Source organism: Sceloporus occidentalis, unplaced genomic scaffold (assembly GCF_023333645.1).
Source record: "Sceloporus occidentalis isolate IW3139 unplaced genomic scaffold, rSceOcc1.0.p SCAF_8, whole genome shotgun sequence".
Taxonomy (NCBI): domain Eukaryota; kingdom Metazoa; phylum Chordata; class Lepidosauria; order Squamata; family Phrynosomatidae; genus Sceloporus; species Sceloporus occidentalis.
The window spans coordinates 430,891-452,017 of NW_028316988.1; the positions used below are offsets into that span (position 1 = coordinate 430,891).

General features: G+C 48.7%; 2 protein-coding genes across 4 annotated transcripts in view; one reads left to right on the forward strand and one right to left on the reverse strand.

Annotated features, from left to right (window-relative positions):
- The window catches only part of LOC149307591 (endothelin-converting enzyme 1-like), a 31,294-nt gene extending 22,869 nt beyond the window's left edge, over positions 1–8,425 (reverse strand). Inside the window, exon 1 of one of the 2 annotated variants that reach the window (XM_089537282.1) lies at positions 8,321–8,425. In XM_089537282.1, the coding sequence (XP_089393408.1) occupies positions 8,321–8,323 (3 nt within the window). In that variant the 5' untranslated portion in view covers positions 8,324–8,425. Of the gene's footprint in view, positions 1–2,228; positions 2,305–8,320 lie in introns of those variants that run through there. The other variant, XM_089537283.1, reaches the window with a different exon arrangement.
- The window catches only part of LOC149307592 (alkaline phosphatase, tissue-nonspecific isozyme-like), a 56,510-nt gene that overhangs the window by 17,541 nt on the left and 17,842 nt on the right, over positions 1–21,127 (forward strand). For both annotated transcript variants that reach the window (XM_089537288.1, XM_089537289.1), the window contains exon 3: positions 13,027–13,235. The gene's annotated coding sequence lies outside the window, so the exon portion shown is untranslated. The remainder of the gene's footprint in view (positions 1–13,026; positions 13,236–21,127) is intronic.

Here is a 21,127-nt window from a genome sequence, read left to right on the forward strand (position 1 = left end):
TGGAATTCCTCCTGAACAGAAAGTTGAGATGTAGGACACGTCCTGGAAAAGAAGGGCCTCTGGTCAGCCTGGATCATAGGTGTACCAAATTGCACACAAACTGCCCAAACAGCTGGATCTAAACATTTAGATAGGGTTGCAAAATAGCACAGTGGCAAGAAGTGCCACGGTTTGGAAGAGGCTAATCTTGCTACTTATGAGTTTCTTGGACGGAATCCGAATCACCGATGATGGCACATCCAGGCAGACTGCGAACCTAATAATAATGATAATACTAATCATGATGATAATTAGCAGCCTGTTGCAATGCACTCCTTCTGGGGCCTTTGAAGGCGATGGCGACGAGGAGGAGTCGAGGTGTCTGACTGCTCTCCCTTCTCTGGTTGCACAAAGGCCCGGCTTTTCTCCCGCAAACGGTTGTGAGGTTGTCAAATTCCACTGACATGTTGCTGTGGGATGACGTGATCCAGGGACAGCCGAGGGCGCAAACAGTCGCCAAACAAACACACCCACCGCGGGAGAGGAATATTTGAGGCCAGCAGAACTGGGGCCCTTCTTCCCGCTTGCAAAGACTGGTTTGACCTGCAGCTGCAAAAACCGGCATCCTTGGGAACCGGGCAAAACAAGGCGTAAAACCTCACAACAACACAAGAAATGGATTCCTATGGCCCAGGGTTATGTGTGTGTGTTTTATGAGGCACCAAACCGGCCCCAAAAACACCTCCCACACCTTCCCTTTTGCCCACGCAGGCCGGTATGCGCCTACAAAGAGACGTCGGTGACGACAACGGCAAAACCACACAACAAAACCACCTCACAGAGGATTTTTGTGTAACCACAAGAGGCAGAGGTTTTGTGCGGTTGCCAAACCCGGGTTCAAAGGGCGAGCAGTGGTTAAGGAAGAATGAAGGAAAAGGAAACAGGAGGAATGAACCAAGGAGTTCGGATAAAACAGATGTGTGTCCTGCAGGCCAGGGGAGAATTTTGCATGTTTGCGGCATTGCTCACCTAGCCCACACACGACAACGTTGTCGATAAGAGATACAGCAGCAGACTCAGGAAGCGGCTGGAGGAGAAAAGGAAGACGGTGGAGCCCTTTCCCTCCTTCAGCACCGACCAAAGCATTGGCAACCAAGCCCTTGCGCCAACCAAACCGTTGGCAATCCAGCCCTGAGTTCGAGTCCAGAGGTTTCTCCCGTGAATCCCCTCCAAAGAGAAGAGGAAGGTGCTTTGTACAAAATCAGACAAGAGGGGACCTTGCTCACCTCTTCTCCACATTTTTAATGGGGATTTCTCAGCCTGAGCCTGGAGACGCTGGGGCTTAAGCCCAACGCGTGCGCCGCAGCCTCTTTGCCCTCCTCTAAAAACCCTGAAGGCACCATCAGATCCTTGGGAGGATCTTGGAAGCTGAGCAGGGTTAGCCCTGGTTAGTCCTTGGATGGGAGACTGCCAGGGAATGCGTTGTGTGTCAGACCTTCAAGTCGTTTCCAACTGAAGGTGAATCTGTCACAGGGACTTCATGGCAAGGTTTGTACACAGGAGGTGTGCCATTGCCTTCCCCTGAGGCTGAGAGAGTGTGACTTCTTGCCCAAGTCGACCCAGTGGGTTTCATGTCTGAGTTGAGAATCGAACCCAGGTCTCTGCTCTTGGGTTGTCAGAAACGACATGAAGGAACACAACAACAAGAAGATGTCAGAAATAACTTGAATGTGCACAAAAAGACAACGAGAATCAAGGCACTGAAACTCACAAGAAACCAAGAGACAGTTTGGGCGTCTTATCCAAACCAGGGCCCAGTTTAGCCTTCCTTCCTTCCTTCCTTCCTTTCACAGAGGAAAGAATTTATGTGCTGAAATGGCATTTCATTCCCTTCCAGTCCTCTCTCTGCAAATGGCTGAACCTCTGCACAAAAGCCCTGGGGACCTGTGTTCAAAACCCACCAGCCGAAAAAAGTAAAGCCAAGCACAGCATGAAGCATGAAGAACAAGAAGAAGTCTTTCAGTGAGAAGAAAGGCTCTCTCTCTCTCTCTGGAGGCCTGAAGTCAACAGATCGCAAGACCAAACAGGCTTATCTTGTTAACAGAAACATCGCTCCGGGACCCAGCTCTGGGCATAACAGCACTTTCACCTCTTAACACAAAACACACACTCACCCCATTCCCTCACTTTCTTCCAGCCCCATCAAAAGGGAGATCTGTTTGGTTTAAAGGAGGTAAACCCAGGCTCACCTCTTTTATCAGTCCAGGAAAAGATTGCCAGGACCAGACCGGGTTGGAAGGACCGACTCTTGCTCCTTGTTTTGCTCCGAAAGGAAGAGGAGGAAGAGCCTGGCCAGAGTAATGCTCTGGGCGCATCTGAGCCTGGCTTGCCCACGCCCAGAGGCTCTGGGAGAGATGTGGGACGGAAGGAGGAGGAAACGCAGGAGCCCCACAGGGCTGCCTTCCTCCCTCGGCTGTGACTCAGGCCCTGCCTTCTCCCTCCCCGGGACGACGGATCTCAGGGAACAGGACACGCTTCAGACTCTGCGGCCCACACTCCCAGGGCCAGTTGCCACATGCCTTCCCGGCCAGCCCTGCGCTCCTCCTGGCCGCCGGGGAAAGGAGGAAAGAAAAGGCTTTCCTGGACAATGCAAGAGGGAAATACTGTACAGTGGGTGGCCCTTGGCATCTGCTGGCCTTCGGTTCGAGGACCTTCCACAGATACCAAAATCCATTGATGCTCAAGTTTCCTTAAATACAACAGCACAGTGAAATTGTGTCCCTTGTATAGTTGTATTAAAGTACTTTGCTTTTTGGTTTACTTTTGGAATACGTTGGGGGGACCCTTGGTATCTGATGGGGTTCAGTTCCAGAACCTCCATGGATACCCAAATTCATGGATGCTCAAGTATCCTTAAATACAATGGCATAGTGAAATGGTGTCCCTTGTATTAAAGTGCTCTGCTTTTTGGTTTGGTATACTTTGGGGCCCCTTGGTATCTAATGGGGTTTGGTTCCAGGTCTTCCATGAATGCCCAAGTATCCTTAAATAGTATCCTTTGCATTAACATGCTTTGCTTTTGGAATACATTCGTGACCCTCCAAGATCTTCCGGGATACCAAAATCCATGGATGTTCAAGTATCCTTAAATACCGTACAGGAGTTTGCTTCTGAAATTGCATTTAGGATCTCGCTTGGGGTAAACGTGGCGGATTCTGGGAGAAGGACGGAAGGACCGGGCTGTGAGTAACTCTCTTTCCCCTTCTGCCTGGGAAACTCAAAACACGGCAGCTGGTCTTTCATCTGGCATTTTGCAAAGGCTTGGAACGGCCTGTTCTGGCCTGTCTGCACCACAAAACGTGCGATTGCTAAACCAGGAGGATTTCCAGATCCTTTAGAACAGCGTCACTTTGGAGCAATCCTTCTCGCTTCCCAGAACCAAAAAGGCACACGCCGAGCGTCCCTTCATTTCCTGGAGGAAGGACCGTCGTCCAAGAAGGCTGCTTTCCTCCTTGCAAAGGGATCCCAGCACACCCAGAGCTTATTGTTAGAAGTAACTTTACTCACTACAGTGATCTGGGAGTTACGTGTTGCTGCCATGTTTTTTCCTCAACTATTTGTCCGTGATTGATTCGGTTTTTTTATTTATTTAGGGGATTTTTATCCCGCCTTTCTGCCAAAATGGGATGCAAGGCAGTTGTTCTTGGTTAACTTTGGAGGAATTAAGGTTGGTAAAAACTGATGAAGCCTTGTCCAAATGCTTCTGCCAGTAAGGCTAAGAGCGGGAAAGGTATCTACGAAGGCTATTATTGGGTTAACTTTGGAGGGATTCAGATCAGTAAAAGAAAAGAAGAATCCCTGTCCAAAAGCTTCTAACAATGACAACATTTCTTTTCAAAATTGCTGGAAGAAGACTAAGACTTGGAAAGGTATCTATGAAGGAACTAGACAAAGTACTCCAACATAAAAATAAATCCTAGAGAGAGAAGCATCAAGACCATTGTATTTCTAACTTTCTGGGAAGGGTTGTGGAAGACGGACAGTGGAGAAAGTGAAATGTGGTGCTGGAGGAGAGTCTTTTTGGGTACCAGAGACTGTCAAAAAGCCAAATAAATGGGTCCTAGGACATAGCAAGCCTGAAGTCACCCTAGAAATGAAGTTGACCCAACTGTCATACTTTGGATGCCTCTTGAGCAAAAATGATAATGCTGGAGAAAGTGGAAGGCAAGAGGAAGAGGTAAAACGCATTGCAAGGGGATTGGATCCATCCAGAAAGCCATGGCCGCTGTCCTGACTTTGCAAGACCTGAGCAGGGTCCAGATCTGGGAGACTTCTTCACAAGTCAGAACCAATCTGATGAAAAACAACCAGAACAAGGAATTTTTAATGGCGATACCATTGAAGTAACTTTGTTCTCAGCTTTGAAATGTGGCTTTGTTAACACCTTTGCATACCCTTCTCCTCCTAAAGAAACTGGTTAACTACATTACTTGAAGCTGAGTTACTTCTCCGTTTTGCTCTTCCCTCTCTCTCTGCACCATAACAGCGTCCTGCCCTATTTTTCCTCTGCCTTTTCAACTCTTAGCCCTGGCCTGAGTCCAAGGGTCAGTCGTGCCAAAGTCCAGGGTTTGATTTCTCTATGCGCTTGGAAGGATGCATCAAGGGTTAGGTCTGGATGCCTCTGCTGCAGACGGGGGAAAGCTGCATGCATGCATGCCTTCCAAGTTGACGCCAGCTTATGGCGACTCCCTTTTCTTGGTCAGATTTCTTGAGAGGGAGTTTGCTATCATTGCCTTCCGTTGAGGCTGAGAGAGAGTGCAACCTCCCTGAAGCCCACAAGAGGTTTCTTTGTTTTTACGGCTGAGTGGGGATTTGAACCCTGGCCTCCCAGAGTCCTAGTCCCTAACTGAGATGCCATGCTGGTTTCCATGCTCTTCCCATCTCCCCAAACCTTGAAGCTGCTGGAATTGGGGTCCGTGCAACTCCCCAGATTGGGAAGAAGTTGATGAAGGAAAGGCCAGGCCCAGATGCTCCTCTGCAAAGCACACGCCAGAGGAGGGGGAAAGCCCTTGCGCAGAGCCGCCTCTGGCTCTCCAAACAGTGGCCTATTAATCAAACAATGCAAATATCCTGGGCGCCATAAATAGCTCATTATCATGGAAACAAAACACAGCGGCTGCTCCCTTTGCAGCCTCCTCCGCCTGGTCCTGGCCGCCATCTTTCCCTTCCAAAAAGGGAGCTTCCCAGCGCATCTGCTTGGATCCTGACGGCTTCTCTTTTTCAAGAACCACATATCCCATCAGCCCCAACAAAGCAACAACTGTGCGAAACACGCAAATCCAGGCCCAGCATCGCTCCTCCGTTCCTCATGATGCTCTCCTTGGGAAACCCTTTATACGCTGCCCATGTAAATCCGCTTTGAACGGCCTCGGTTACACATCAGTGGCCGGCCTTCCTGATATTTGTTGGGCTACACATTTCCATCACTCCCCTAGTCTGGCTGGGGAGCTGCAAACCAGCAACATCTGGCGGTCCACGCAATGCTGTCCTTTCTGCAGAAAGAGGCTCTCAGCCAACAAATGCAAAGGGAAGAAGTTGTGCATGAAGGATCTTGCAGAAGCCATGAGGACCATATGGCCGTCTGGCTGAGGCATGCTGGGTTTTGTAGTCCATAGTAGTAATTACTTCCCTTAAGCTCTGAAAGAGAGGAGCCAGTTCAGAAAGAAAGAGAAGGAGAACAGGAGAGATTGGCTCAGATGGATAAAGTATCAGCTAGCATCAATGGATCGATCGATCGCTGTATCCTTCTCCAGGAGCGGCAATCCAAAATGGGCGTCTGAGGCAGTGACAGCTTTCCTTTCTGAAGAAGCTTTGTTTCATGCACAAAATTATTTAAACGCTGCGTATAAAAGTACCTTCAGGCCATTATGTGTGGAAGAAGGTGTATAGAAATGAATGTCATGCTTAGACTTGACTCCCTCGTCTCCAAGGCAAATGCAAATGCTTTTGAGAGAGGAGCGTGGCGTAATGGTTTAAGCATGGATTATGGCTCTGGAGACCAGGGTTCAATTGTCCATGAAGCCCAATGGATGGCCCTGGGCAAGTCACACGCTCTCAGCCTCAAGGCAAACCTCCTCTGACCCAGTCTTGGCCAGGAAAGCTCCCCAATAGGGTCACCTTAGGATTGCCTAAGTCAGAAACGACTTGAAGGACACAACAACAACAGATGCAAATATCCCCAAATCCCAAACACTTCTGATTCCAAGCGTTTCGGATGAGGGACATGGAAAAGTAACAGCAGCAAAAGCCATTTGTCTGTTGATTGTTGTTGTTTCCTTGATCCATGGGGAGAAGTGGGTAAGAAATTATGTTATTACTATTATTATTACTATTCATGATGGGATGGAGGGGAAAGAGACACATCTCTGTCTTAAATAGATCTCCCCTTTGCGAACATACATGCCGCACTTTCCAAACACGGAAAGGTTGGGAAGGGAGAAAAAGTGGGACAACGCCACAGAAAGTCCTTTTGGGGTTTGCAAGGAAGGAGTCTTTAGGGCGGGAGGCTTTAAGCGGACGCTTGTGTCCTGCAGCTGCTGTCCGAGGGAAGCGGCATCCAGTTCTCTCCCCCCAAAAACACACAAATGCTTTGCTGTTCCTTGGCACCTCGGAGACCGGCGTCAACAAACTGCGTCATCAGCGTTGGAGAGCCTGGGCCTCGTGGCTTCTTTGCGCGCTGAGGCTCCCTCCTCTCCTCCTCCGGCCTTGTGATATGGAAGAACTCATCCCATCCAAGCAAGCAGCTGATAGGCAGATAGAAAAGCCCCTTGACACCCCACAAACACATACACAACACACAGAGGCCTGCAAAGCAAGGCACAGAGTTGAGCAAGGCAGGTTTTCCGAGGACGCGGCTCGCTTGGGCCAACCTGGGTCCCTTGTTCCTGGCCAAGGCAGACCCTTTCCTTTGCAAAAGGAGCCAAGGTCTCCAAAATGCCTGGAAGGGCAACAACATGCAAAGCCACACAAAAGAAGTGTCACCTTTCTTGGTTAGCCACAACGCACAAAATGCATTTTGCCACGTGAATTTTGTGCCAATAAAGGCATCACTGCTTTTGTGGGTTTGGGACATACATAGAAATAGCTATGCAGTGGCCCAGGATGATAATGATAATGATAGTGCCTCAATGTATTTAATGGGACTTGAGCATCCATGGGTTTTGGTATCCAAGGAGGGTCCTGGAGCCAAACCCCAGCCAAGGGTCCCAGTCTTTCTGAATCACCTCTTATTTTGTGCATTTGGGTGGCGCAAAACGGCATCCCAGTTTTGGAGATTTCGGATGCCATTGCACTTTACGAGGCCACATTGTACACCCTCCAATTGGTATTTTAGAACCCCTGTGACGACAACGCCAACCCTGCCAGGTGGGCCAGGGCCAGCGGGTGAAGCCCAGGCTCCGTGGGTCTCTCTTCAAAGCCTGTAATGATTAACTTTCTCCACTTTCGCACACTTTCTCTTTATGCAAGAGCCATGTTTCCCAGCCTGTTAATGAGACAAGGAGGCCTAGGCGACGTCCAAAGTGTCATTTTGTAAAGAGAGAAACGCTTGGCAAATATTTGAGGGGTCACAAAGGTAGACTGCTTCCAGAGGTGGAGGGTCTTTGTAGGCAAGACCATTTAGCCGTCATTTTAAAACTCTCTCATAGAAGCTGCTTTCTCTCCAATGTAAAAGTATTGACCTTTTGAGTCCGAAACTGGAGAGAAATATCTATCTATCTATCTATCTATCTATCTATCTATCTATCTATCTTGCTACGTACTATGTATCGATATAAATACGTTACTACGCCTGTTAGTAACCGTAGAGCTAGCGTTCATTTCTTTAGAGGACGGCTCTTAGAAGGAGCGCAGTCACACTCTCTCAGCCTCAAGGGAAGCCAATGGCAGCCTTGCCCAGAAAAGCCTCTGAGGTGGAAATGTGATTGTTATGATGGTTATTTTATATGGCTACATCCTGCCTTTCTCCCAATATTTCCCCTTCCCCTTCCTCTTCCTCTTCCTCCTCCTGGCCTGGCTCCCCTGAAAGGCAGAGGAAGGGAAGAGGAAATGGGAAAGAAGAAGAGGAGGAAGAAGGAGAAGGAGGAGGAGGAAGAAGAGAAAAGGGAAGAAGGAGAAGGGAGAGGAGGAGGAGAAGTGAAAAAGAAGGAAGAAAATGGAGAGGAAGAAGGAGAAAGGAAAGGAAGAGGAGGAGGAGGAGGAGAGGAAAGGGGGGCTGGACAGGGTCAGGCATCCCAGAGGGAGCTGGGCTCTTCCTTCCCTCCTTCCCCCTTTCCAGGCTCACCATGATCGCGGGGAAGAGCCTCCGTCGGTGCTGCTTTTTCCTCTCTTTCTTTTTCTTTCTTTCTCCTTCTCTCTCTCTCTCTCTGAGAGTCCAGGGGGAGGGGCCAGTCCTCCCTCCAAGGGGGGCGTGGTTTCCCGAGTCCCCGCCCCTTGCCCTCCTTGAACGGGGTGGGCGTGGCCTGGGTGGTGGGCGTGGCCTGCTGGTGCTGCAGGTGAGGCTGTTTCGGCGGCGGAGGAGGATGGAGCGCGTGGCTGGGGATGCACTGCAAGGCCCATCATCCCCCCAGGCAGAGCCAGCCCAGGATGGAGGGGAGGGGCCCAGGGAAGGACTGCAAGGCCCACCATCCCCCCACAGACAGCTCTTCTGTGCCACAGGTGAGCCCTTGCGAGCAGGGAGGGAGGGAGGACTACAAAGCCCAGGAAAGGACTGCAAGGCTCAGAATCCCCTCACAGCCATCTCCTTTGTGCATCAGGTGAGCCCTTTGGAGGAGAGATGGAGAGGGTGGGCTGCAAACCCAGGGAAGGAGTTTCGGGGATACTGGGCTTTGTAGTCCTCCCCCAAGGGTTTCCATGGCCCTCTTTGTGTGTTGTTGTTGTTGTGTGTCTTCAAGTCATTTCCAATGTATGGCAACCCTAATCAAGCCGATCCTAGGGCTTTCTTGGCTAAAATTGGTTCAGATATTTGTTGTTGTTGTGGTTGTAGTTGTTGTGTGGCTCCAAGTCATCCCCAGCGTATGGCAACCTTAAGGCAAGCCTCTCCTGGGGTTCAGAGGAGTTTGCCATTGCCTTCAACTGAGGCTGAGAGAGTGGGACTTCTTGCCCAAGGCCTCCCAATGGGTTTCTGTGGATGAGCAGGGATTCGAACCCTGGTCCCCAGAGTCCTTTTCCAATGCTCAGACCATTCGCTTGTGTAAATTTACAGCACTTTATAAATAAATCTTGATGATGATGATGATGATGATGATAGTTTTATTAGCACCCACCAAAATGAAATCAGTTTCATTTTGGTGGGTGCTAACAAAATATCATCATCATCATTCCTGAATTTGAGACCCCCCCCCAGCAAAGGTTTGGTTGCATGTCCCATCATCCCAAGAGAACAAATGATAAGAACGGAGAGGGAGTTAAGACTGGGGCCCATCCACCTCCAGCATAAATTCCATTGGAAAGAGCCGGGTTCAGGTTGCGTGACCCCTGCATTTTGAGGGGTGCCTCCTCCATTTGGCAGGCCTCTCTCTTCCAGTCTCTCTGCAGATTTGGACCCCCGGAGCGCCTGCTAAGCCTGGTTGACAGAAGGCCTGTCAACATTGTAATGGCTCTGTTTGCTGGCAGATCTCAATACTGAGGCTGCAATGAAGTCAAGATGGGAGACGGTTCACTGGGAGGTGAAGTACACTTGGAAACCTCAGAGGAGGCCCCAGGAAGCAAAGAAAGCAGGGTTGGATTTGGGCAAAAAACGGGGAGAAGGCTTTGGGGAGACTCAGAGGCGTCTCAGGCGGACCCCCGGAAGGGGAGGAAAGGCACCCCAAGGCTCTGCCAAAGTCCCCAGCGGAGCATTGGCTTCATTGCAAATGGGGTTTGCTTGGGGTTGCTTCTTTCCAGCCTAGAAGTGGCCTTTCTGTGTTCTCTCCTTCCTTGGAGGTCTTTAAGCAGAGGCTAGATGACCATCTATTGGGTATGCTTTGATTGGATTTCCTGCATGGCAGAATAAGGGGGTTGGACTGGATCAGGGCCCCTGCGGTCTCTTCCAACTCTACGATTGATTCTATGATTCTCCATCCCCAAAACCCTGACCTCTGGAAGGGGGCCAGGCCCCGACCCAGGCTTCCCAGAAAGAGCCTGGAGGAAATAATGGTTGATTTCCATTCCAGCAGCTTGTGCGATTTCACAAAGTGTGTCCACTTCTGCAACGGGTTTGTAAGCTGCTGTTGGGGTTCCTTCTTTGGTTGGTCTGGGCTGTCATCAATCAATCAATCAATCAAATGTCCTGTCTTTTCTCTAGCCTTGGCACTCAAGGTGGCGTTGATGTTGCTGTGTGCCTTCATGTCTTCTCCAACTTAGGCAACTTGGAAGGTTTCTTTTGCCATTGCCATCCTCTTTGGTTGGGAGAGTGTGACTTGCCCAATGTCACCCAATGGGTTTCCATGGCTGAGCCTGGATTTGAACCCTCATCTGCCAGAGACACTCCTTCCTTTCCTCCCTCTTTCCTTTATTTGCCCCTTTCTTCCTTCTTTTCTTCCCTCCCTCCTTCCCTCCTTCCTTTCTTGCCTCTTTCCTTTCCTTTCCTCCTTCCTTTTCTCCTTGTGAATCAAAGCCAGGTGAGTCACTCCTTCATAAAGGTATGAAACTAGTGCGCTCCTTCTCCATTTCAGAGGCAAACAGCGGAAGGCCACTCCTGGGCCAACCTGGCAAGGAAAGGTGAGAGGTTTTGTCATGGAAGATTAAGTCACCTAATTTTTGGCACGCGGCGTTTCTTGGAAGGATGGAAGCACTGAGTGCGAATGGCTCCGCTGGAGCAAAACAATAAGAATCCCTGCCACCCCATAACATTTGCCTTCAGGGCCCAGCGCTACAGAAAGTAAGGTCAGAATTAATCCAGTTTGGCACTACTTTAACTGCCGTGGCTCAATGCTATGGTATCCTGGGATTTGTAGTTTATCGTGGCACCAGAGCGCTCTGACAGGGAAGGCACAAAACCACTAAACCTATAGCATGCATCCATGGCAGTTAAAGCAGCGTCAAACTGCATTAAGTCTGTAGTGCGGATGGAGACCTCTGTCTCAGTTTGCAGACTTCTCCTCGCCTTTTTCCAGCGGAGGAAAGGGATTTTTGGTTGGTACAGCTCTGTGTCCCTGTCTGTCATGTGTCATATATATATATATATGTGTGTGTGTGTGTGTGTGTATTTGTGTTTGCACTGAGACCATCTCTACCATTGGCAAAGCTTCAGTCCTGATTGATTGATTGATTGATTGATTGATTGATTGGCTATCCCTCCGCCTTCCCAATATGAGATTCGAGGCAGCCCCTAACATAGATTAAAGCTAAGCCAGAAGACAATGATCATAGTAAAAGAGTTTATTTTCCTCCAATTAAAGACTGTCCCATTAAAAACAGCCGTAAATTCAAAACAGATTAAAAGCACTGAAAGCCCATCAGGGAGGAATAATGGCGCTGGCTTTATTGTTTCCTTGCTTGCTTTGCCGTTGTGAGTGTTTTATCCGTTGCTGCGTGTTTCACATCGGTTTTATGATAATATTTTACAGAGCCTTGGGGAAAATAATGCGTTTTGGAAGATGTCTGAGCATTTTTCTCAGAGCCAGATTGGTTTCCCTTTGGGGATGCGGTCGTAAGTAAATCTCTCTATACAGTGAGAGCCAGGAACCAGGTTCGAATCCTTGCTCAGCCCTGGAAGAAGCCCCAAAGAAAGGGCATAGAACAGAATATTTGGGCTTTTGTCGGAGGCGCCAAATCCGTGGGGCTGACCAGAACAAGACCTTTCTGAGACGCAGCCGGTTTGTTCTGCTAGGATTGGGGCTTCTTTGGCTTCCGTCTCCAAAGGTCTCGGGGGTTGGATTTGCCCTTTGCAAAGTGTTCGGCGACTTCCAAATATGGAGCTTCCAGAAGCGTTTAGAAGAAAATGGCGAAGGGAGAGGAAGGCTGGATGGTTTGAGCAAATAGGGAACAGCAGATAAAACATTAAAACCACCGCGGCCGACCGTGCCAAAACACAACGGCAGCCGAACAAGTATTCTGTTGCAGCTTAATAGCTAACAGACTTTGGTGCAATGCATATATTTTCTTTACAAGTCTGCTCAGAAAGGAGTGAATATTCCCAAGTGTGGGATGTGGAAAGTTTGCCCAGCGTTGGTAGGTTTACTCTCCAAGATGCCACCATGTCATGTTTGCTTATCTCTTTGCAAGGGAAGCCAGGCCAAAGCAGAATAGAGTGAGGTTATAAATTCTCCCTAATGTTTAGTTGGAATCTCTTTTCCTGTATTTTGCATCTATTGCTCTGGGTCCTATTCTCTGGAGCAGCAGCAAACAAGCTTGCTCCATCCCTTCAAATATTTAAGCATGGCTAGCGTGTCGCCCCTGAAACTAAACATATCCATGTCTCCCCTTGTAAAGCTTTATGGTTTCCTTCACCATTTTGGTCTCTCTCTGGGGATGCTCCAGTTTCTCAGCATCTTTCTTGAATTGTGGTGCCCAGAACAGTATTATTCCAGGTGAGGTCTAAGCAAAGCAGTAGTTTGGTATATGTATGCAGTATTATGTATGCCTTAATAATAACATGTATAAAACCAGGATAACAATATCGTGTATAATACCAGTATTGGTATTATGGATGCAGTATTATTCCAGGTGAGGTCTGACCAAAGCAGTAGTTTGGTATATGTATGCAGTATTATGTATGCCTTAATAATAACATGTATAAAACCAGGATAACAATATCGTGTATAATACCAGTATTGGTATTATGGATGCAGTATTATTCCAGGTGAGGTCTGACCAAAGCAGTAGTTTGGTATATGTATGCAGTATTACAAATACCATAATAACAGCATATATAATACTAGTATAATAATACCAGTATTGATATTATGGGTGCAGTATTATTCCAAGTTAAGTCTAACCAAATCCAGAGTTTGGGGTGACCCCGTGTCCATGCCTTGGGCCTTACCCAGCTTTTCTCTTTCTCTGCAGGAGCATCCCTCTTTCTTTCTTGCAAGGAAAGGGGCCAGATGGATGTTTCCTGGGGGAAAGAGCAGGTCTTCAAGGACCCACGGCTGCGGCGCATGAGCTCAGCATGGATTCCTTGGCCAACACTGCTGCCTGCTGGTGCGCGCCTGGAGTTGCAAGAGAGATCGTAGAATCGCAGTGCTGGAAAGGGGCGCAAGGGACACCTCTGCCAGGTAGGAATGCACAGCTAAAGTAACCCTAAAAGATGCTCATCTGACGAAGGAGAGGCCACCACCCTCCCCTGGACACGCTGTCTGTCCCACCGCCGGACAGCTCTTATGGTCAAGATGTTGTTCCAAATGTTCAGGTGGGATCTCTCTTCTGCTTATTTGTATCCATTGGTTCATGTCCTGTCCTAGGGATCTCCATGAGACCCCTTCAGATCATAGCACCCTAGAACTGGAAGGGATCCCAAGGGCTGCCCAGTCTGACTCCCTTTGGCCATGCCATGCAGGAAGACACAGTCAAAGCACTCCCTGGGACACATGGCCTCTGTGCAAAAGCCTCCAAAGAAGGAGACTCCACTGAGACAGCATGTCCAACAGCTCTTAGCATTAGTTCCTAATGCTGAGCTGGAATCTCAAGTAAGAGCAGAGGTTGGCAGGAGGGGTAATTGTGTAGTTGTTGCAGTGACATTCCTCAGGCCCTGTTATAGCTGATGCTGTATAGTACATTTGCAACTGTTTTAAAAACAAGCCTATGAAAAGGCAAAGCAAGACAAGGGTAGCCATGTCGGCCATAAAACCGCATCCAGATGGTGGCGATTCCGTTATTAGGCGAACCAGAAGGAGCAGAATTGATCCCAGATGCTTTTGAAGCCCCTGGGCTCCTCCTTTTGCAAAGACAGTGGGCCCTTGTTATCCGCCGGGGTTTGGTTCCATAAGATGGAGGCCAAAATCCAGGGATGCTCAAGTCCCACGAAAGACATTGGCAGACGGAAATGGTGACCCTTTTATGTAAAATCAGCAAAATCAAGGTTTGCTTTTGGGAATTTACATCTTTTTAAAAAATATTTTCAAGCCTTGCTTGAATCTATGGATTAAAAAACCCCTGTGGATCCAGAGGGCCAACTGTACAGCAGGATGATGGGATGGCAAAAATGAGGGAAAGGGGGAGAGAGGGAAAGGAGGAGAGGAAGATGAAGAAGAAGGAGGGAGAGGTGTCCTTGAGTGGAGAAGGGATTGAAAACACACAAAAGAGAGAGAAGGAGAAGAGGAAGGGAAGGAGGCAGAGGAGGCTTGGCCAGGGAGCAAAAGGAACAGTGAGGAAGCTGCAAAGAGGGAAAGGTGGAGGAGGATGGAGAGAAAGTGGAGGGAAGTGAGAAGAGGAGTGCGCCTCCCTTCCCTTTGCGTCCAGCAGGGGGCGCCCCCTGAGAAGCAGAGGGGGGTCCCTCTTCCCTCCTCCCTCCCTCCCCCTCCCTCCCTCCCTCCCTCATTCCCTCCTTCTTTAAAAAGAGCAGAGGTCCCTCTGGCGGAGGCGGCGATGCCCAAGACCCTCCGGCCGACGAGAGAGAGGAAGAAGAGGAGGAGGAGGAGGAGAAGGTGAGGAAGCCAAGGAATTGGGAAACCCCATCTCCCCCCTTGAAGCCAATGTCCAGAACCCCCCTTGGTGCCCCCAAGATGGACAGAGGGGACCCTCAACCCACTAGCTGTCTGTCTGTCTTTCTTTCTTTCTCTCTCTCTCCTGTCTGTCTGTCTCTCTCTCTCTCTTTCTTTCGCTCTTCCATTCTGCTTCTCTCTCCTTTTTCTCTTTCTCTTTCTTTTCCTCTCTCTCCCCTTCCTTTCTTTTTTCTTTCCTTCTTGTTCTCTCTGCCTTCTCCCCTTTCATATCCTTTCCCTTTTCTTCCTCACTCTCTCCTCACACTTTCCTTTTTATTCTTTTTCTCTTCCTTTCTCCCTTCCTCTCTCTTTTCTTCTTCTTCCCCACTCTCCCTCCCTCCTTCTCTTTTCCCTTCTTTCTTATTCTTTCCCTCACCTCTTCCTTCCTTCCTGGCTGCCTTCCTCACTCACACTTTCTTACTCTTTTTCTGGCTGCCTTTTCCTTCTCATTCTTTCTTCTCTTCCTCTCTCCAATCTCTCTCTCTCTCTCTTCTTCTTCTTCATCATCATCATCATCATCATCATCTCCCCCTCCTTTTTTCCAAATTCCTTCTTTAAACTTGAGCCAACTTCCTCTTTCTTTCTTTCTTTCGTTCTTTCTTTCTTTCCTCTTCTTCATCCTCCCTCTTCATTTCTATCTTCTTCCCTCCTCCTTTTTTCCTAATTCCTTCCTCAGACTTAAACCGGCTTCCTCTCTCTTTTTCTGTTTCTTTCCCTTTCTTTCCTTTTCCTCATCCTCTCTCTTCATCTTCTTCTTCATCTCCTCCTCTTCCTCCTTTCCTTACTCAGACATGAACCAGCATCTTTTCTCTCCCTTTCTTTCACTGTCCCCCTTTCTTTCTCTCTTTTCCTCCCTTCTGCCCCTCAAAATCTCCCAATTTCCCAGGGGCCCAAGCGTAATCTCCCCAACCCTAGAACTGCTTGCCTTCGCCTGCTGAGCTCCTGAGCATGTGCAGAGTGCCTTCCCAGAAGGACTGTCCCCACAGTTTGGGGGGGGGTCTGAGTCTCTCCTTAAGCAAACAGGCATCTTCTTTCCCCCTGCCCCAACATCAGAGGTTGGAAAAGTTACTTTTTTGGAGGGCAATGTCCCCCCAGAGACTGATGCATGCTTGGAAAAATTGCCTTTTGGATGGCAAGGCTTAGCCTTCTTCCTCTGCTCCCCACACCTGAGGGGACCCCAGTACCTTTTCCATGCCCTGTCCAATACTCGGGGATCCAGGGCTTCTTCCCTGGGGAAAAGGCATGACCAGATGATGCAGACGGCGCTCTCCCTTGGGTTTGGCCCTGTTAACTGGAGGGCCAAGCGGGAAAGGCAAGGGACTGGTGTCGATAAGGACGGTGCTCATCACACTCTTCACACAGATCCTCCCTAGGGTTGGGCTTTGGGCAGCTGGTCCTGGCGGAGAGAGCAAGGGCCACCAACGGATCTGGGATCTTCTTTCGTTAGGGAGGCTTAATGAGGGGCCTGGAGCGCCAGGGCTAAGGGCAGCACAGGGGCTCTGGGGGGACCCTCTCGTGCCCCCCCCCAAGTCACAGGGGACTCCCAGGACCTGGGAGCAGGGTCCCTGTCTCTCTGTCTGTCTGTGGGGCTGGCAGAACGGATCATGGGGGCCAAGGCCTCTCTGCTGCTCTGCATCCTTGCCAGCAGCCCCAAGCAGAGAGCAGGACCTGGGGGAAGCTTGCTCCTTCCTTCCTTCCTTCCTTCCTTCCTTCCTTCCTTCCTTCCTTCCTTCCTCTCTCACTCACTATGTTTCCTCATTTGCTTCCTTAATCTGCCCCTAGTTTCCTCCTTTAATCTCTCTCCCTTCCTCTTTTTCTTCCTTCCTTGCTTCTTTAATCCATCCTAACTTCCATTTTAAATCTTCCTCAGTCTTTTCCTTCCTTCCTTTTTTCCTCCCTCCTTCTTCCTTGTTTGCTTCCTTGATCCACTCTTGATTCCCTTCTTTAATCTCCCTCCCTCCCTCCCTCTTTTCTTCCCTTCTTCTACCTTCCTCACTTCTTTAATCCACCTTGACTTCCTTTTTAAATATTCTTCAGTTTTTCCCTTCCTTCTTCCCTCCTCACTTCCTTTTAAGGACAGTAGACCCACTAGATTTTTGTTGTACAGTGACTCAGTCCATCCAAGGGATCCAGTGGCTCTCCTCAGAGTGGATTAAGGAGATCCAGGTGAGCGATGGAAAAGCAGAGCACCGGCTGGACACTCAGTCAGCTGCTCAGAACAAAGGAGCCCTTTAGCTTTATTGCATTTGAGAGGATTTGGCTCAGAAAGAGGGTTTATAAATACTGAGATGAGCCAGGAAGAAGTGTGACAAAAGGCGCTTTCCAAACTGGCCGAGGGAAAGAGAGGCATTTGGCCAAATCCCAAAGGAAGCCGTTTGCCACCCAAACCTCTCCCAGGGAAAGGGGCAGGAGGGATCCGGAGCGTCCAGCGTTTCACAGGTGGAAATAGCATTGAGGTCAGTGTGGCCCAAATTATGAATGTGATGCAAGCTTGGAGAGAGACAGCAGTTTGCTTTTGCTTGAACTGACTGGGAAGCAAGGCTTTCCTCTTCCGGCTGAGTTCACCGAGTGCAAACTACTTTTGCATTTTGAACTCATTTTGGGGCAACTAAAGATGGCAGGAAGAAAACCGGGACATTTTAAAACCATCAGAAAAGTGGGGCAATAAAGGATGAATTGGGACTATCTCAGCCAAAGCAGGGCAGTTGAAAAGCATTTGGTTCGTGCTTAGATTATGGGGCTTCACCTCCTTCTCTCTGCCCCATTTCTTAGGTGCTTGAAAAGGCAATTGAATCAATACTTCAAAATTCCAGCTAAACCAGGGATGGAGGAAATGGTTGTGAACCTTTGGATGGCATCAATTGCACAGCAAGAGAATTAATGTTAATGTTTTATTCATTTATGTCCCATCTTTCTCCCAATGCTAAGGCAGGAAATAATACCAAATACAGCTTAAAAACACTACAAAAGTTGCATGAAAGTATAAAATACACAGTAAAACAATCCTCCATTAAAACAATTAAATACTAAAGTGCATTAAAATGTTAAAATTATATATATATATATACACACACACACACACACACACACACACATATATTCCTCATCCTGGGATTAAAAGAGGGGTTGATTTGGTTGCCCCCAATGCTGAATTTTCCCACCTTTTTGAAAAACCAAGGGCCTGTTACAGACTGCCAAAATTAAGCTGCTTTGGGTCTCTGGAGGTATGCTCTTTAAATGACGCATGGGTCCTAAGAGTCCGGAGGTCGTGCCAAAGCCACAGTCCATTCCTAAGCACTGGAGTGCAGCTTTGGTGCAGCTTCCGGATTCTTAGGATGCATGCATCATTTAAATAGCATACCTCCAAAGAGACCCAAAGCAGCTTTATTTTGGCAGTCTGTAACAGGCCAAAGAATGCTTTCAAAGTAACTTATGGTTTAAAACGGGTGCAATACAATTAAAAACATGCACCGTTATAATAGAATTGTACCATTCACAGACATGAAAGTTTTTTTCAACATGCTGCTAAAAGGGGTAAAATGCCATTTAAAAAAGGACAGTGGTTTGAGTGTTGGACGGCAACTCTGGAGACCAGGGTTCGAATCCTGGCTCTGCCATGGAAACCCACTTGGGTGACTTTGGGCAAAGTCACACTGTCTCAGCCTCAGAGGATGGCAATGGCAAACTTCCTTGGAAGGAACTTGCCAAGGAAACCCCATGACAGGTCCGCCTTAGGGTTGCCAAAAGTTAGAAACGACTTGAAGGCACATAACAGCAACAACAAGCCGAGTCAACGGTTAAAATCAGCACAGCACCGAGTTAAAACCCTTCAGCATCCAAGGAGGCACTTGGAAATGTCATAGAAGACATTAAAAACCGGGGAAGTCCGTGGAAACCCGGATGCTGGGCCGGATGAGGGCCCTTGGGCTTTGTCAGTTTGCCAAAGTCGGCACCCAAAGGGAGAGTAAAACTCGCCCAAAGGCAGAGGAGCTGGTTTTGACGAACCATTGAGGACATTAAAACCCATTCCACTTTGCTTTCACAATGAATCACAGAATTGGAAAGGACCTCTAAAGCCATCCACTCCAACCCCCGCGCATGGTTTCTTCTCCTCTTGGTTGCAGCATCCAAAGGAAAAAGTGAGGCTGGGTGAGGAGAGGAGGAATCCAGCTGCAAAACTGACTTGTTTCAGCCTGAGCTTTCATGGACTTAAGTCGTTCCAGATGCGCTCCGGCAATGCATGGGTCAGGTTTCCCACCAGAGATTAAATACCCGCCAATGGAGTTACATTACATAACTCCTGTAGCTGAGTATCAATGTTGTGCAATGTAGATCAGCGGCCAATGCATGCAGCTAATTCAGTTGCAATGCACCATGTGCAAAGGCAATGCGCATTCATCTTTTGGGAGTGCTGGAGTTGTGTCTTTCTGCATGGCAGAAGGAAGCCTTTGGGTTTGGGATGCCAAAGGGTTTTAAACAGGTTTTTAAACTACCTGGCCCTTGGGGTCCCTTCCAGCTCTAAGGTTTTATGATTCTAAGATGCCATAACAAGGGGTTTGCCATGGCTTCCAACCCATCACTGCTCAGTTTGCAAATATATTAATGAGTTGACACATTGCCTTGAGTTTTCAATGCTTTCATTCAGATCACCTTTCTTCATTTTGCTTTTAGATGCTTTTAAAGGAAAAACAGAGTAGAAGAATTCCAGGAGGTGGATCAATCCCAAAAGCAGAGCGGGGGAAAGGTTCTTCTTTTGGGACTACAACCTCCAGCATCCCCATGTTGGGTGGGGGGTTTTGGAGATTGTATTCCATTAAAAAAAGGAACCTTCCACAGCTGTGAGCCTACCACATCCAGCAGAATGATTAAGTAGATTCCCACAAAAAGCACATCAAACATGTTTGGCGTGCCAGGAGAGATGTGGTTCAGGCGATGCACTGGGATCAGTGTTGCAAGACAGTGTTTTGCCAGTCCTTTTGCCCAGAATCGCCTACACCATTTTGTGTGTTTGTGCGTGTGTCCCTGCAGTGGCCTCCAATTATGCAAACCATGCCACACTTCTGTGGCTCATTCCTAAACTTTGCTTGCCGCCCCTGGCTTTCTGCCTTATCACTTTGGGACTCTCTTTTTGCAGCGTTGCAAGGATGTGGTGGGTGGCACAGGCCCCTCTGCCCATCCTTTGTCCGCAGGCAGGTGCTTCCCTGTCTCTGGCCGTTTGCAACCGATCCGTCGAGCCAAGGTGCCCCTTGAGTGTGCCAGCCCAGCCTGGGCATCTCTCCCGTCAAGCTCTTTCTTTTCTTCCCTTCTCTGCTGCCGGGTGGATTTTGGCTGGGCTTCATGCCAGGCTTCTCTTAAGAACATTTCATGGGATCGCTGGCGCTCAGTGGGAATAATCCCAGGGAATTAGCTACGGCAGCGAGGGGCTTATTCAGAAAGCCACTGTTGCTCTTTGGGAGGCTTGGCAGCGTTCGGAGGCAGCCGTGAAGTGGGCAGGCTGGGCACAACGGAGGGTCCACGTTGGTGTTGCTCAATCTCGGGCTCCTCTTTTCTCCTTGGCTTTCACCCTTTCGTTGAATCATGGAACTGGAAGGGACACCAAAGGCCATCTAATCCAACCCCTTTCTGCCTGCTGCAGGAAGACACAACTCTGGTTATTTCAGCTGCTGCAAACTGAGGTTGTTCAAAGCACAAAAGGAGGTTGTATCTGCATTTAACTGAGCGGTTAAGAGGAGGGCAAAGAGTCCTGCCCTTCCTAGCCAACTCAGGCAAAAGCAAACTGCCGCAGCCTCTCTGAGACTGAATCTCCTTCATGAATAACATTTTGTCGTCTTGGCCACGTGTCTCCTGGTTTTCGTCTCTGAAATCTTGGAAAGGGGAGGTTGCAGATCTTGTCAGCTGGGGAAGGGGGTGCTTGGGCTTCTTGGCTTTGAGATCTGGGGCGTTCCTCTTTCATTATTATTACTATCTCCATTGGAAATACAAGATACAAGGCCAAATCAGCCCAAAGTAAACCCACCCATGAAATCTGGCCCACGAAAGCAGGAGCCGTCCTGGATCTTGGCAAGGGAGGAAGGTGTCCTGCACTCCCTGCCCTTTCGAAGAACAACATAAGAGGAACGTCCCTCTTCTCGGTGCCAAGGGCTCCTTCCCCCAGGGAACTAGACTTACAGCATTTCATGAGTTGATGCATTGTTTAAACACACACACGTTTGACAGTGTCCAAATGCACTGGTGGCAGTGCTTTCAAGTCTCCTTTTCCTATTTCAAATACATACAAAAGATGTGGATGGTGGAGGACTTCTTGGAAGAAGAGGCATTCCCTTCATGCCAGGAGGAGAATGCCTCTTCTGAAGAAGGCGATTTTACAAGGCATCCTGGCAAATGCAGAAAGTAGAAAGACGGGAGAGCCACTTCCAGTCTATTGAAAGAAACCAAACTCAGGGGTGGATGCAATTAATTCATTGGAG